This window comes from Passer montanus, unplaced genomic scaffold (genome assembly GCF_014805655.1).
Source record: "Passer montanus isolate IOZ18808 unplaced genomic scaffold, ASM1480565v1 scaffold63, whole genome shotgun sequence".
Taxonomy (NCBI): domain Eukaryota; kingdom Metazoa; phylum Chordata; class Aves; order Passeriformes; family Passeridae; genus Passer; species Passer montanus.
The window spans coordinates 2,160,567-2,176,389 of NW_024371371.1; the positions used below are offsets into that span (position 1 = coordinate 2,160,567).

At 44.9% G+C, this 15,823-nt stretch overlaps 1 protein-coding gene across 7 annotated transcripts in view; it reads left to right on the forward strand.

Moving 5' to 3' along the window:
• The first annotated feature begins 35 nt into the window (after nt 1-35).
• The window catches only part of YEATS2 (YEATS domain containing 2), a 48,582-nt gene continuing 32,794 nt past the window's right edge, over nt 36-15,823 (forward strand). For 3 of the 7 annotated variants that reach the window (XM_039727947.1, XM_039727950.1, XM_039727952.1), the window contains exons 1-10: nt 39-140; nt 570-682; nt 3,714-3,811; nt 3,911-4,003; nt 7,011-7,253; nt 9,371-9,486; nt 10,638-10,799; nt 12,520-12,631; nt 14,128-14,172; nt 15,176-15,362. In XM_039727947.1, coding sequence (XP_039583881.1) covers nt 583-682; nt 3,714-3,811; nt 3,911-4,003; nt 7,011-7,253; nt 9,371-9,486; nt 10,638-10,799; nt 12,520-12,631; nt 14,128-14,172; nt 15,176-15,362 — 1,156 coding nt within the window. In that variant the 5' untranslated portion in view covers nt 39-140; nt 570-582. Of the gene's footprint in view, nt 141-569; nt 683-3,713; nt 3,812-3,910; nt 4,004-7,010; nt 7,254-9,370; nt 9,487-10,637; nt 10,800-12,519; nt 12,632-14,127; nt 14,173-15,175; nt 15,363-15,823 lie in introns of all 7 variants that reach the window. The other 4 variants (XM_039727949.1, XM_039727948.1, XR_005629685.1 and 1 more) reach the window with 3 other exon arrangements.

Here is a 15,823-nt window from a genome sequence, read left to right on the forward strand (position 1 = left end):
GACACCGCCCCCGCCGCGGCCTCCGTGCGCCTCACGCCCGCGGGTCGCGCCCCGCGGTGCCCCCGCCTCGGCGGGGCTCGCCGCCCCCTCACGGGCAGGGTCGTGGCTCGGGTTGAGCGGCTCCGGGCGGGGGACAGCCGGTGTGTGACCCTGCAGCGGGGACCCCGCTGGCCCCACGCTCCTGGGGTGCGCAGCACTCCCCGGCCACGGGCGGTGTGTCGTGTGGGGAGAGCTCCGCTCCCCTGGGGTCACACCACGGCTGCAGTCCCGAGCACGGCTCACCGGGCTCTCCGCAGCCCTTTGCTAACGGGGCTCGGCCGCTGCTGCTCTGCCGGAGCTGGGGGCACCCGCGCTCTGGTGAGCCACAGGCGGCAGGAGGCTTTTAAACTGCTGGGCTGTGCAGAGCAGAACCAGCTTCCAGCCGTGAGCCTGTGCCATGATCAATGCCCCCGCTAGAGAGGTGCCCCTTCTCTTTTGGAGGGTGCCCACAGTTCTCCACATGGTGAGAAGTTAAAGCCTGCCCCGATGGTCACTGTGGGAACGCTTAATGCTTTCATTTTTCCTGCTAGTGGAGTAGAGAACATGTCTGGGATCAAGAGAGTGATCGCAGAGAAGGACCCTGACTATGAGGACATCACCGTCACACATCCCAGCAAGCGGCACAAAGCAGCTGAACAGTCAGGTAGGAGCTGTGGAGTTGGAAATTCTGTATCTGTGCATGCTGTCTGTAAAGCAGTCAGGAAGAGGCTGGGCTAGGAGTTAGGGGTGAAGGACAGATGTTGAGCAAGGCAGGTGCTGATACCTCTGTGTAGCCAAATAAAGATGTATCTTATGTGGAGTCATCCCTTCCTGCTGTCTGGACCAGAAGTAAGGTATGAGGATGCAGCCTTTGGTGCATGATAGGAGATGGAGCACAAGCTGTCCATGGCCCCAGCACTTTGGTTCCTCTTGCTTCCTGAAGTATTTACAGTCCATCTTCCTGTGCTGAGTTGTTCTCCAGCCTGTGTATTTGTTCTGTGGCTGAAGTCTGCTCTGGGAAAGATTGGCAGGTTGTTTACATTTTGGGGGATAGAGGTCACAGTACAGCATGGGGAGGAGAAAAAAAATCCATGACCCTGTGGGGTAAAAGAGATGCACAGCCCTGCAGGGGATGCACTGGCTGTTGGAAGATGACAAATGTTTGCAAGAGCTGGCAGATGAAGCAGAAAGAAGCTTCTTTGATGAAGTGTGGAACAGATAATTTAGGGAGAAGGAAGGGGCTTTGAAACGTGCAAGAGAGGAGGAAGAGGAGCATGACTGAAGGAAAGGTGGATAAAGAAGTGTGGTGGAGCAAGTAGCTGGATGAGTAGGTTTGCATTTGGCACGCTTGGTTTTGCTTGCTTTGGGAACCAGGCTGCTGGCAGAGTGCCTGGGACAGGTTGCAGTCTCTCTGGGCAAATGAGAGTAGAGCTGCTTGCCCCGGGGGCAGGGAGTAGGCTAGTGATTTTTGGCATGGCACAGCTAGCGAGAGAGGATCGTGATGGGAAGAGCTGACAAACAGGGAGGTGAGAAAACTGCGGCTGGCTGTGGGCTCTGAAAAAGATCCAGGAATAGAGCTGGAGCTGCCAGTTGGAGAGGGACAGAGGATGGCTTAGTGGGTGACGTTTTGGAGGATGCTGAACAGCTGTCCAGGTGTGGGGAGGCTGAGCTCTGGGCTGAGTGTGTTGCTGGGCAGTCCGAGCTGGCCATGTCACCACTCCCAGCTGCCTGGCTGCCAGAAGCCACCACCCTCTGTTCTGGCCTGTCCCAGGGACTGTAGGCAGGCTTTTAATCTGCTTCTGAAGCAACTTTTCAGAAGGTTTTTGTGATGAGCAGGCAGAGTCTCAGGGCCTTGGAAAATTGTCCTCGCCAAAGTGAACTTTGCTTTCAGGAAATTCCTCCAAATTGGCTTCTTTCTTCTTTTCATGGAAGGTCTCCAGCTTTCAATACTGGAATTCCTTAACTACACAAATTTCACTAACATGATCTTAATGAGGTACTGTGGTTGACACTAAGCTGGGAAAAAATGAATATAAAGTGTTCTTAAAAGCCTCTGTAATATAACCACAAATCCTAAAGTGCTTGAATCATCATGATGCTGCTGTGGCATGGCATCAGCCTTGGAAAGAGGTGCAGCTGTCCCTTTCTGAACCATACCTCTGATGCCTTAATGTGTTTAGGTTTATTTTAGTGTATAGTCTTACATGAGAATTTCCTCATCATGGTGTTCATGGCTGGAGGTAAATGATATCCCTCTGGGTTTTAATTTTACCTTACTCATACAGATTCAACCATAATTGTGTTTTAATGTAGGGTTGAACTATTTCTGGTCCTACATATCTATACACACACACATATATATATGTCTGTGTGTATATATGTATGTGGAAAGAAGGAAAATTATTTAGGATACCCCTGTTGCATATAGAGGCATCAGTTGCCTCACTCCTGTTGTATGTAGTACCTGATCAGACAGTAAAATTATCTGTGCCATCTGGAAGATGCCAGCAAAGCTTTGACTTGCTTTTCTTTCCCTTCTCTCCAGTGATATTAGAAACTTCTTTGAACAGATATGTACCTTTTAGGAGGATAAACACTTCCTCTGAAGCTCAAGCCAAAGTCTCTGTGCTGTTGCCTCCTGTTTCATGTGGAAACAATGTGAGATTTTTCCAGGGAAAACCAGACTCTTTTTCTGATCTGCTTTATAGTGGAGTCACTCCATGACTGACCCAGGCTGCAGCACCTTTTCCGGGCCTTCTTCTAGAAGTGTAATTCCTGCTATGCCAGGTTCTGACTTAGAATTTGCTAAAAAGAGAATTTGTTTGAAACCCCTTGATGTAATGGAGGTGTCCTAAATGAAGGGTGATATTCAAGTCTGCAGTAGGTGTAGAGCAAAAAGAATAGTTCTTATATTTATACATATCCTAGAAAAATATGATAATATGCCAATTCCATTCTTAGCCACTAATTTGCTGTAAGGCATTTGCACAGTTTGAAATCCTAAACTGCATACTTTCCACCAAGGTCAGTAAACTCCTGCTGAAAGGCTACATTTTTTTGTCTGCTGTACTGCAAGAGGATTTTGCAAGAGGTAGAGACCAGATTTTGATATGTAGTTTCCCTTGTGAGTAATAAACAGCTTGTGGGCACTCCAGAGCAGGCTGCACTTCGTGCCAGGGCTGTATAAATATGAGTTTGCTGTATTCTTGCTGTGTGAGGTGGTGTAAATTTCCTGGATGTGGGTCTGGCCAAGGAGAGCAGGAGAGTGCCCGTGGTGCTCAGCTCGCTCCGGCGCAGTGGCAGCGCTGGGCCACCACCGTGGAGTTTTCCTTCCACTGTTTACAGCTTTACTGGGGCTGGAGTTTTCCTTTTGCTGTTTACAGCTTTACTGGGGCAAAGTAAATAAACTGGCCCTCTTCTTACCTTTTTCTGTTATTTGCCATCTCAGACCTAAAAAGGGAAAAAATATCTCTCCACATAAGCCGGCTTTTAAAGATACATGTGTTTTTTGTTAAAATATAACTTTTTTTTGGAAGAAAATGATCCTTCCCTTTCTGTATGTGTGTGTGCTGAACTTACTATCCCTTCACTTCTCACTCTGTAGTGGTTTCTGATCTTTCTGTTTTTCAAATGGAGCCTCAGAAACAGAAATGTAAATACTTCCTCCTTTATTTTCCTTGTGTGGCCTTTTACAGCTCGAGATGTTACTGTGCAGAAGATTGAGACCATTATAAAGGAACAGTTTGCCGTCGAAATGAAGAGTAAAGAACATGAAATTGAAGTTATAGATCAGGTATGAAGGTTTTGTTCTTACAAATACCTAAGATCTTGGTGTTTGGGGTGTGGGAGATTGCTGCAGTGCTGACCATTACTCTGTGTTTCCTTCCTGCAGCGCCTGATTGAAGCCAGGAGGATGATGGACAAGCTGCGTGCCTGCATTGTGGCTAACTATTATGCCTCTGCTGGTCTCCTCAAAGCTGGAGAGGTAAAAATACTTTGGGAATAACAAGACTTCAGGGACTCTTTGCAAAGGAAGGTGTGGAGTTCAATGGCTGTTCAGCTGATGTTTGATGTTAAGGCATGATTTAGTGAAATAGTGGAATACAAACTGCAAGTGGGTTGGCAGTGGGAGGAGACCTTTGCATCATCTGCTGGGCCTCAGGTACCTGGCAAAGAGGAGTCTTCAGGAAGCAGTTGTGAAGTTGTTCAGCAGCCTCTGGTTCTGCTTTCTGAAATACTCTGCTTTTTTTTTTTTTTTTATCCTCACTTTTTCCTTGAGAGCACCTTGTTTTTCAGACACTGCACAGTTTGTCCTTGCAAAGCTGTGAAAAGTGTGGAATATGTTTTCCCATTTCTCAGGAGGAGAGTGGCAACAGATGCATTTGGGCACTTTTGAGGAAAAAAGAAAAAGACTAAAGATTTCGAGATTGCTTGAGTCTCGGGCAGTGCTGTGAAGCCATCTTCCCTTTGCCCTGGCAGGCAGTCTGTTAATGGGTTGGTGAACAGACTGATGGCAGCAGTAAAGCAGGAGATAAATCAAGGAGGTATCACAGAGTGATTAAAAATTCACAAGATTAAAAAACCTCAAACCCTGGTAGTTAAACCCCAGTTCTGAGCACTCTGTGCTTAATGACTGCTAATTGCAGGGTGTTCATGATTGTACAGACTCCCAAGTGACATGTAGTTCATTACCAATGTAGGCATTTTGTTACCATCTTTTCCATTCAAGTTGATCTGATTTCCGGTGATTTTTGGAAGCTGCAGATGGGTTCTGCAAGCATGGGTTTCACTCTAGTCCCATAAGAATTTCTCTTCCAAGCACTTGCTCTCAATGCTGCTCCTGGTTTTCCTATTGTGCCTTTCAGTGGAATTTGAGTGAGATAAAAACAAAAGGGTTGAGGTTGTTTTTCCCTCTCTGAACCGGAGTTGAGCAACTGGAGTTTGAAAAGGTTGTGGTAGCCTTGGGAGGCTTGGAGATCTCTCTGCCCCCTTTGATTTTTGTGTAGGCAGCTGAAGAATGTGACCTAAGTTCTCATCTTTGTAAGTGCCTTTGTCCATTGTCATCACGTGTCTGCAGGAGCTATACTGTTCCTTGTTCTTCTTGTTCTGCCATGCAGGGTGTTTGCTTTTTGCCCTAGTGATTTTCACACTTTCACACACAGAAATAATATATTCTGTAATTGTTTTGAGATGTTCACAAAACTTAGGGGTGCCTCCTTGCTTTATTAAGTTTTCCAGTAGTTTTTATCAGTTTATGGCTGTATCTTTGATTCCACTTTAAATTTTTTTCTGAAGGTCCTGGTTTGCACACAAGTTAATTCAGTTTTTCCTTAATTTTGAAATTGTTGCTGATTTCAGTTTTCTTTGTTGTCTGTTTTTAATTGTGGCATGTGTGTTTCACCAGGCAGTGAAATACTGTCTTGTTTCTGCTTCTGGTAGAATAGGAGTCTTTGTAGTTTAATTCAGACCTTCTGGGAAGATGATTTGCAAGTTCCTGACCTGTACTCATAAATATAAACAGTTCTCAAACCCAATGCTGCTGAGTTTTGAGGCTTGGGATTCCTCATGATTGTGCATTATGTTTCCCCACAAATTATTGGACAAAATGTTGGTCATTTGACTTGACTAGAGGTAAAACAAAAGGAGAGGTGTTTGATTTGAGCTTTGGGGTTTTTTGGACAGGCTCTGTGTGTGTCCCTGCCTTTGGATAAATGAGTTTAACTCTCCCAAGCTGGTAATTGAGAACTGGTAATTGCTCTGCTTGTGCATGTGATGGACAATTGGAAAGGAAGTTCTGGAATGGTCCTTCAGAGGCCAAGGTGGGACAATGTTTATAACTCCACTCTTGCTGCCACCTCTCTAGGGCAGGTCTGCTCTGGAGTGATGCTGGTGTCTGCCTCCCTCTCAGTCATGTTGGCAGAATTCTGAATCAGGGAACTTAATGTGGATTAAAAATAAAACTGTGAAGGGAAACAACCAAACAAAACCAGTAACAAAACAAACAAAGCAACAAGTGAATCCCAAGTCAGTTTCTTGATTTGTTTTCCTTTGTGACATGTCCCATGAATAATTGTTCCAGCTGGACTGATGCAGGTGGTTTGGGCAGGGAAGGAGCCTCTTTGAGCTGTGGCTGCAGGAGCTGCAGGGGGGCTGTGCTCTGCTGCTGCACAGGGGTGCTGCTGCCTTGGTTCATCCTCAGACCCAAGTGACTGGGAGATCTGGTGTCTGGGTCAAGAAGTGGCCAGGGGACACTTGTTTTGAGTTGATGGATGTTTTCCTTCTACTTCAGAGGTAAAAAGCAAATGCAAGAGAAAAAGAAGGGCCTTTGTCATGGTAATAAAAACCTGAGAGATTTGAACACTTGCCTGCCCTGTCCTCCCCCTTTGCAGGTTTAGGAGGATCTAAGATTAGCTCTAAGATGTCTGTTTTCAGGAAAGTTTGCAAGCATGCCTAAGCACATTATTACTTATCCCCTGTTAAGCTCTGGGTACAGACAGGGTGTAGCTTGCCTCATAGGTGTTGACAAAACTGCCAATGAGTGTCAAAGCTGAAGAGTCTGATGCACTTCCCTGCCCTGCTTGCCTGCAGGAGCCAGGCAGCTGTGGCCTTCCTGTGTGTGGTGAGGCTGGAGGTGGCTGCACAGGAAGAGGGTGTTTTCAAAGGGACATTTTGGGTAGATGGGTAGGCTGCAGTCCTCCCTTCCAAAATGCAGTGTGTTTCTGAGATCAAAAGGTGTGAAGGAACTGATTCAATTTAGGGTACTGTTTCTGTAGAGCCCTTTTAAGCCTTTATCTTCTGCAGCATCTGTTTTTCCTGCAGGGCAGCTGATTAAATATTTGCTCTTTCTTCATTCATTGACTTTTTCTCTTCTGGTGCAGCTTTGTTTTTATCTGGGCTGTGGGGGAAGAGTGACCTGATCTTCCTGGGGGGAAGAGTGACCTGATCTTCCTGGGGGGAATAGTGACCTGATCTTCCTGACCTCTTCATTGCAGGGGACCAGGTCGTGCGACGCAACAATTCTTAATCACCCTTCAATCAAGAAATTCTTGGAATCTCCCTCGAGATCTTCGTCTCCAGCTAACCAGGGCTCAGACACTCCCTCTGCCAACCACTCTGAGAGCGACTCACTCTCTCAGCACAATGACTTTCTCCTGGACAAGGACAATGGCAACTTGGACGCCGACGAGCGGCTGACAAACAGCCTGGACCAGAGACAGAGCAGAAATGCTGGCCGGGTAAAGTAAAACTCGAGTGGTGATCAAGTTGTTGGAGGTGTGTGCTCTGAGGACTCGGTGCTGGCACCAGGAGCTCTTCATGTGTTCACCCACCTTGCTGAAGATGTGTTTCTTACCCTCTCCAACCGCTTGCTCCCACTCCCTCAGCCTGGCTTTGCTGTGAGGCCAACTGAAGTGTCTGTAACGTGGGTACCTCCTCTTACCTCAGTCCTGCCCAAAGGGAGCTCAGCAGCCTGGGGAGAGCCGTGGGGTCAGCACAGCTCTGCCAGCCTCAGCCACAGCCTCTGGGGAAGGAGGTGCTTCACAGCCTGAGCTTGGGCTTTGCTGTGTGGTGGAAGTCAGGTCGGGAGGGTAGAGCCTGCAGAGGAGAGCAATGTGTGTCATTCCCAGCAGTGTTTTCAGGAGTAATGCTGCTGCCTGGCTCTGGGAGCCCATGGGGACTGCATTGCTCAGAACAGGGGATCCACTGGAGGGGTTTGGCCTCCTCAGCAGCCTGTAGTGCAAACAGTAGCACTGGAGGATTAGCTCACCCTGGCAAAGTGAGTTAGTGGGGCCTGGGTGCACGACTTGGGACCATACAGGAGAGAATTGTTTTTCCTCTTGATGGTGCTGCTTGCTGTTGTGCATTTCCTTAACTGAACCAGTCTGACCCAAGTAAAAATATGTTCTGTCAGTGTCCCTTCATGCTTTTTGGGGGGTTATTTTTGACCTGGATTCAGTCCCTCCCTTTGTGGTTCACTGTGCAGCCACACAAATGCTTCACCTGTTGCTGCAGGTAGCTCCACTGGGGAGGCTCACTCAGTGTCTGCAGGTGAAGTGTGAAATGAGGTGAAACTCTTCAGGTTCCTTTCAGTTCCTGTAAGTGGTCAGGCCTGCCAGGGGAGTACAGCCAGGGGTGGGTATATCTCAGTGAATATGGCTGCCATCTGCAGCTGAACAATTTGCACTAATCCATGGCAGAAAGAGCAGTGATTCTGCCTCCATTAAGCAGCGTGACACCCTTGACAGCAGGGCTGCAGTTTGCTGGAACTCTGCCTTGGGTCTGTAGCAGAAGGCAGATGAGCCAACAGAGTGTGGACCATGTTTTAAACCACCAGACCAACAGAACTTGTTTCTGTGCTGGGGGCATAGATGGGTGGAGCAGTTGTATTGCTTGGGGATAGCACATTGGTGCATCTTTGACCAGTGCAGAGGAGGCTGAGGGAGTGTTGAGCAGGAGCCATCCCAGCCTTCTGTCACTCCTTGCTCCACTTTGAGGCATCCCTGACTTAGCAGAGGAGGGGGAATGGTTCCTCAGTGAATCCAGTGCTTCCCACACTGACCTCTCAGAGGGCATCCACTGGGCTGCTCTGTGGTCATTTGAGGATGGCAGTCCCTTACTCTTCATCCAGCAGGGTTGTAGAAAAGCCTCTCAGTCCCTTGAAAACAACACTTCCACTTGTGTTGGCACACTGGGTGGTCAGATCATTGCACTGGGAGTCCTGGCTGCTGCTTGATGGCTGGGGTTGTGTTACAGGGTGGCTGGATTTATTATGCCAGGGTATGGCTGTGGATCTGTGGATTACCTGGATGGCAGTGACAGGTTATGGCTGCTCTCCCTGCTCAGCTGGAGCTGAATTCCTGTCTCAAACCGAGCCTTGATTCTTCACTGAGACAGCAGCAGAGTCCCTCAGAGCAGCAGAGGCTGGGAATGGGAAAGATTTAGATTTTCAGCCCCACTCATGGACGACAGAGCTTTGTTCCTGGTTAGTGACCAACACAATGCCATTCTAGCCATGCCTGGTTTTATTTCAGATAGTGCAGGGGCAGTGCTTTTGAAATCCGGGCTGAAATCATGGCTCAGCTCCATGGGATGTCACTCCATGTCTGCTCAGTTAAGCCATGCAGTGTGTTCTTGGCCAGGGAGGATAGCATTGTTACATGCCTGAGTTGCTTCCATGTGCCTAGAGAACAATTAAAGTATTTTTAGGGATGATTCTTTTTTGATCTTTCATTTATGCAAGTTTTTGGTTGTTTTTTTTTTAAACAACACCTTACTTTTCTAGCACCAAACAAAATGATGTTTAAGAGGAATGTTTGGGTTTTTGTTTGCCTTTTTTTTCTTCCCCTACCCTCAGGACAGTTCGGGTGTTTCAAGCTCTCAAAAACCAGGACAACGAAATGCCGGACTGTCAAATGATGAAACTTCACGACTTTATGTGAAGAAAACGATTGTGGTTGGCAACGTCTCCAAGTTAGTATCCAGAGCCTGAGGGATGCTCCTTTATTTCAGGATTAAATTGAATAGAAAGTTACAATTAGGAGACAAATGAAATCGCTAGGCTGTCACAATATGAGCTGTTACCTTTGAATAATCACTGTACCCAAGGCAGCCCTCCTCTGGTCTCAGCATAAGGTTTTTTGTGGAAGGAACTGGTGTTTTAGTAGTTATTTTGTTTATAAGTTTATATATGTGCAGAGGTTTTAAGATCTCTTTCCCTGAAGGGAAGTCTTTCAGCCTTTTTTGATCAGGTGGAAGTCAAAAGTTTTCCCCAGAAAATTTGGAAAAGCAAGTTGTCCTGATTGAGTGTTTTGGCTGATTGAATTAGTTGGCTAATTCAGTATGTCCATGGGTACAACGTGGGGGTCTCTTAAACAGAAGAAAAACCCCAAGAGAGCAGTACACCACCAGCCACAATGAGGAAAATTGTGCAAGTTCAGAATAGTCTAAATAAATTATTTCATCCAGTTTATATTTAGAATAAGAAGACAGGTAAATATGTATAACTTTTGATCTTCAGGGAAATCAGTGAATAAAGGCATTAGATTTGGGAAACCTGACAATTCCAGGTTTTAACTCTCCATCCTTGCTCTAGTCAAGTCAGTTTTTGCACAGAATATGTTAGACATTTGCTGACAAAACTTAGGGTCAGAATTGCTTCTTGAAGGGCTGGACCCAGAACATTGACTGAAGTTGCTTAAAAATTGTAAGAAGAATTGCATTTTTTTTGTATTTATGGTAGCACAGTTGTTGGTGTTGTATTTTGGTGTAGTTTTGCTTCCTGATAGCTCAGAATAGGACAGGATAAGGGATTTGACAGTAGTAGAATGTTAAAATTGTCTTCTTAATTAAGAGCCAAACGTTTAAGTGGGTGAATGTCATATGGCAGTTGTGCATTAAAACAGAGGAAATGTGTTAGAAATATAGAGTAGATTATGGGACCTGTATCTGTTCCTGGATGAACTGTCAGAGTAAGGACAAATGAGCAGATGTACAGGGGGCAGGGTTCCCACAGGCATTTTAACATCCCCAGGTTTTTTGCCTAATCTTTCCTGAAATACTTCTTGCAGTGTTTGTCTATTTGGGATTTTTATCTTGTGTTTGTTATTTAATTTCTTTGCCAGGTACATTCCCCCTGACAAGAGAGAAGAAAATGATCAGTCAACCCATAAATGGATGGTGTACGTCCGAGGCTCTCGGAGAGAACCCAGCATCAATCATTTTGTCAAGAAAGTCTGGTTCTTCCTCCACCCCAGTTACAAACCCAATGACCTGGTAGAAGTGAGGTAATAAGAAATTATTCCAGTCTTCATGCTTGCCAGGCTTACAGTGCCAATTAACAACTTTCTTTTCCTGGTTTAATACTCCATGTGTGTATTTAACCTCTGGCTTAATTTGGCTTACTCCAAAGTAGTAGTAAAAATAAATGAGGTTTTTTTTATGTAGCAAATGTGCCAAACAGGTTTGTTGGCTTGGTACCTCTGGCTTAACTTGGCTCACTCCAAAATGGTAGTAAAAAATAAATGAGGTTTTTTTTATGTAGCAAATGTGCCAAACAGGTTTGTTGGCTTGGGTTTTTTTAAATTTCCTTCTGAGAAAAAGCATTCAGTTGCTGCATTTCTTGCTGTTCATGTGGGTTGTGCCTCTCCTGTACATGTTACATACACTGTCTGCTGCTCAGGTTAGGCTTCTGGTGCTAAACAAAGTGTTTTCTACCACCCCTCTATTTCAGTGTGGAAAAGAAAGAGGAATCTCCAAAATCTGACTTGCCGATATTTTTAATGCTACGTGTGTGTTTTGGATATGACTCTCCCACTCCAAAATATTTCTCCATCATGTGGGGTCAGTGGCATTGAGGATTCCCCATCAGTGTTGTGGTGCTGGTGCTGCAGAAACAGGGCAGCTTCCCTGTGCTCCCCCAAACCTGTTTTCCAAGTGACCCTGCTGGGGGCAGCTTCTGTCTGGAAGTGCCCTGTCAGTCTTTTATCCTTCCTTGGACAGGACTGAGGGAGGATGCCTTTGAAACAGTTGGTCTCTTCCCAAAGAAATGATTCTCCACAGGATGTTCAGCTGCCTCCTGCAGGGAGAAGTGTGGGAGAGGCTGCTTAGGTACAGAAAGGGAACTTATTTCTGGCAAAATTAAACTACTGAAAGGCAGCTCCAGGAAGACTTTCCTGAGATCAGAAGTGTTGGTACAGCTCTGTAATGTTTCTGGGAGGACAGCCCTGAGCAGGACAAATGCAAACTGTTGTATTTCTTCTGTAACATATCAAATTACATTTGATTACTGTCTTTTTGTGCCTTTCTCAGTTGTCAGTGCTGGTTGTCTTCTGCTTTAATCCCATCTGGTTAATAGATTCCTGGTGTTCAGTCCCCTTCATTGTAGTGAGCATTAATGTTCTGGACTAAAAATCACCCTTAAACCTCTTGCATTTTTTCTGTTGAGGAAACCATATTGCATTTACAAAAACAAGCTGAAATACGGAGTAGAAGTAAATGTTACAGATCCTTCTTTTTCAGCTTGGAGAATGACAGTGATTAACTTTTCCTTGTTGTCCCTGTGTTGTTCTGTTGGTGTTAGATGAAGCCTGTGCTTTTTTTGCTACTAGATAGGGAGCAGCAGGCAGTGATTGCAAAATACTGTATTGGAAGCTCACCTTGCAGTGAGCTGACTTGGTTTTTTTTTAACCAAATATTTTTCATTTGACATAGCACAGCCCTTTTTTTGTCTTCTTTTTAAACATACCACCCTTGCTTCCCACATGTCTCATCCAACAGTGCTTTACTGGTTTTTTCCCTGTCCCCTTGTGTAAAGTTAAAGTGTGTTTTCAGCTGTCCAAAGCCATAAAATTCTCATTGCTATGATTACACTCTGTCTGTGGTGAATAGCAGACCTGATGATAGCTTTAGTTGTCAGCTAGAAAAACAGTCTTTGGCTTTCTGAAAAGGAGGGAGGTGAAAGCTGTACCACTTCTGCATCCAAATGTAATCACCATTTGTTTCCAGAGAACCTCCATTTCACCTGACCAGGAGAGGCTGGGGAGAATTCCCAGTGAGAGTGCAGATACACTTCAAGGACAGCCAGAACAAAAGGATTGATATCATACACAATTTGAAGGTACTTGAACAAAATACTTTTGAGAAAGGTGTTTAAATGAGCTCTTGTGCATAATCTGGAGGAGGCTGTGCTTGTGTATGTGCTTTTGCCTGTCTGTGTTAGAGTGTCCTGGTGGTTATTTTCACATGAATAGTTGAGCTGGAGAATTGAACTAGGTCCAGGAAAGCCTCTTACCTTGGCTGTATGGAGTTGATGCAGTAGGAGGGAGCCCAGCCTTGCAGCAGCTGGAGCTGAATGTGCTCAGAGCAGCAGTGCTTACCTGGTTTTCCCTAAAATTTGAGATTTTTATCATGTTTTTGCTGGCTTTAACCTAACAGGGTGCTTCAGGTCTGTCTTTCTGCTGGAAAAGTGGCTGCCGTGTCTGTTCTGTTCCTTCAGAGTAGGCACACCTCAGCTAATGATTATCTTTGTTGTTAGAGAGGGCAGGGAGGGCTGAGATTCCCTATTCCCTTTGAAGAGAGCTCCCTTTTCCAACTTACTCACCCCTGCAGCACTTGGGATTTCTATATCCAGCAGTCCTGGAAAACTAGGCCATTGCTCCTCTTCCTTTTAATTAGTAGTCCCTGGCATTAGTGGACTTAAGTCCTGAGCTGGGTTAGTCTCCTCTTTCTTTGAGCAGCATTAATTTTATTTAAACTCTGCCTACATTGATGAATTTCATGCTAAATAAGGTACCTCATTACAACCCTAAATATAGACAGTAGAGGAGGTTGAAAATATTCCCCTGCAGCTTAGGGACATTTAATGCAGATGGTGAGTAAAATATATTAGGGGAGATGTGACTTGGGGAGAAGTTATTGACACTGTGATGGACAGTGAGGGAAACTCAGCCTGCAGAAGAAAACTGAGCCAGTCCATGGCCCACAGGAGCTCAGATCAGCAAATCCTGCTGTTCTCACTCTGAGCCTGTGGCTGCTGTGAGGATGTAGAGTGAGCTGAACCCTCTGTGCCTGGCACCCCGTGTGCCCCTGAGCTCTGCCACATCCTACACCTCTCTGCTTCTGCAGTGTCTTAACAGGTGCCTCTGGGATGTTATGCCTCTTTATCAGCTGATGGCTTGGTGTGAACACTCACTTAATCAAAAACTGCAGTGTAAACACAGCCTTTGTGCTGGTCAGTTGAAAACTCAAGAGTTTTTCTCATTATTATTTCCTTATTTTATATATTTCCTTATTCCTGATGGAATAAAGAATAAAAAAAGGACACTGCTTGAGGACTCCTCTTAGATGGAAATATTCCCTCAACAATCTAATTTCCTTCAACTTTTTTGCTCCTTTCCCCTTTAGTCTGGGCCTTGGGTCGTGGGTGATTATTTTTGCAGAAGATAGGAAGGGCACTTATCAGAGCACACAGATTTCTGATCTTATGGCCTCAAAAAATTGGATGCACTGCTGCTCAACTCACATAGTTTGAGACTTCTTTCACACAATTTGTATTGTAAATTCTAGTTAATATAGTTCTTTGTCCTGGCTAATATATTGTATTGTCTTTTCCAGCTGGACAGGACCTACACAGGCCTGCAGACACTTGGTGCAGAAACGGTGAGTCAGAGGGTTGTGGGATGGATTTGATTCCCTTAAAAATGTTTAAAAAGAAAAGATGCATGGGACTAAGCACAGGGTCAGACCCATTTGATTTCACAATTTCTAGAATGTGGATTTTGCTCTCTTGTTGAATGAAAGGATTATGACACCTTGTCACTTTTCATGACAACAGTCATTTCTTCTCCTTGGTTCAGGGGAGACTGTTTCCAGCTCTTCCTTCAGAAAGGACCTGGCTTGTACTGGAGCTTTACATTTTGTTGCTTTGTGAAGCTTTTGGTACAAAGTGTTCTGATTTGCATTCTGATCTGCTGCACAGCTTATGCATAAAGAATTTAAGTTCAAGGGATCACCCAACTATTCTGTTGAAATTTTGCAGTATATTAATTCATTCTAAGTTTCTGTATCTATCAAGATTAAGGACTTCAATGTAAAATAAACTCTTGAAATAAATAAATAAATTAATAACCCATAGTTTGCTAAATATCTAAAGTTTTCTTGATATTGTTTTCCCCTTGTTGTACTGTAGTGAATTTTTATGGTTAAATTGCATTACTTCAGCTTTTCAGTTTGTGGAGAAAACATTAATGTGAAATGTCTACTGTTATTAAAGAGCACTTTTGAAGAGTAGATCACGTGGTGTGTTTCTCAAGGCCTTACCAAGAAAGGCAGGCTTCAGTTTTGTGCTTGTCCCTACAGGGGTGTGCAGTCCTTTCTTAGAGCTGTGCTCCAAAATCCTTCAGTGTTTACAGTTCAGATTTCCCTATGGACCAAGACTTGCTGTTTTACTGTGGGGGTTCAGTGTTGCAAGATTTTTGTCAGAGCTCAGGTAGTGCTGGACCTTTGGAAATGTCCCTTAAATGAATGGAAATGTTTTTTGGAGTTGGGGGAAACAAAGGGAAAGTTTTTAGGCATTAAAATAAAAAGGTATCATAGTTGCTTTTGGTTTTCATATCTTTGCCAAGCTACCAAATACTAATGTCCTGTCTCCTGTTTTTGGAAGGTAGTGGATGTGGAGCTACACAGGCATTCCCTTGGTGAGGAGTATCTCTTCTCCCAGTCCTCAGAGTCTGACCTTTCTGATGCTCCTACATCTTTGTCACTGCCACTGAGTATCCCAGCACCAGTCAAAGCTTCTTCACCAATTAAACAGTTGAGGGACTCCAGCCCAGATGCTTCTGTGGACAAAGGTAAAGCAAATGGGTGTTGGTGAAATGCAAGTTCTTGGAACTGTGGCCCTGCTGGATACCTCCTCTTAATTGCTCTTATGCCTTAAAGGTTGCTGGTGCCACCTGCTTGTTGCTCACCCCAGATCATATTTTCCTTAATGTGCTCTGAAGTGTGGTTCAGAAATTGTTATAGATCATTTGGTTTTGGACTTTGTTTTTGTTTGGGTTTTTTAATGAACAGGCTCTATTTTGCTAAAACATAGTGAATAAGGAAAAGCAGATGCAGTTGGAAAAAAGGTGGTTGAATTGCACTTGCAGTTTTGGCTTTGGCAGACTATTTTCAGAGGAGATTTTAGGTTTCTGGATGTTTTGGGGACTGTGTGTGCATTTAAGGAATTGGTCTAGTGGTGTGTTCAGTTATATATGTTAGTGCCTAACATGAGGTGACTATGAGGGAGCAAAAATCCCATGGTATCTGTAAT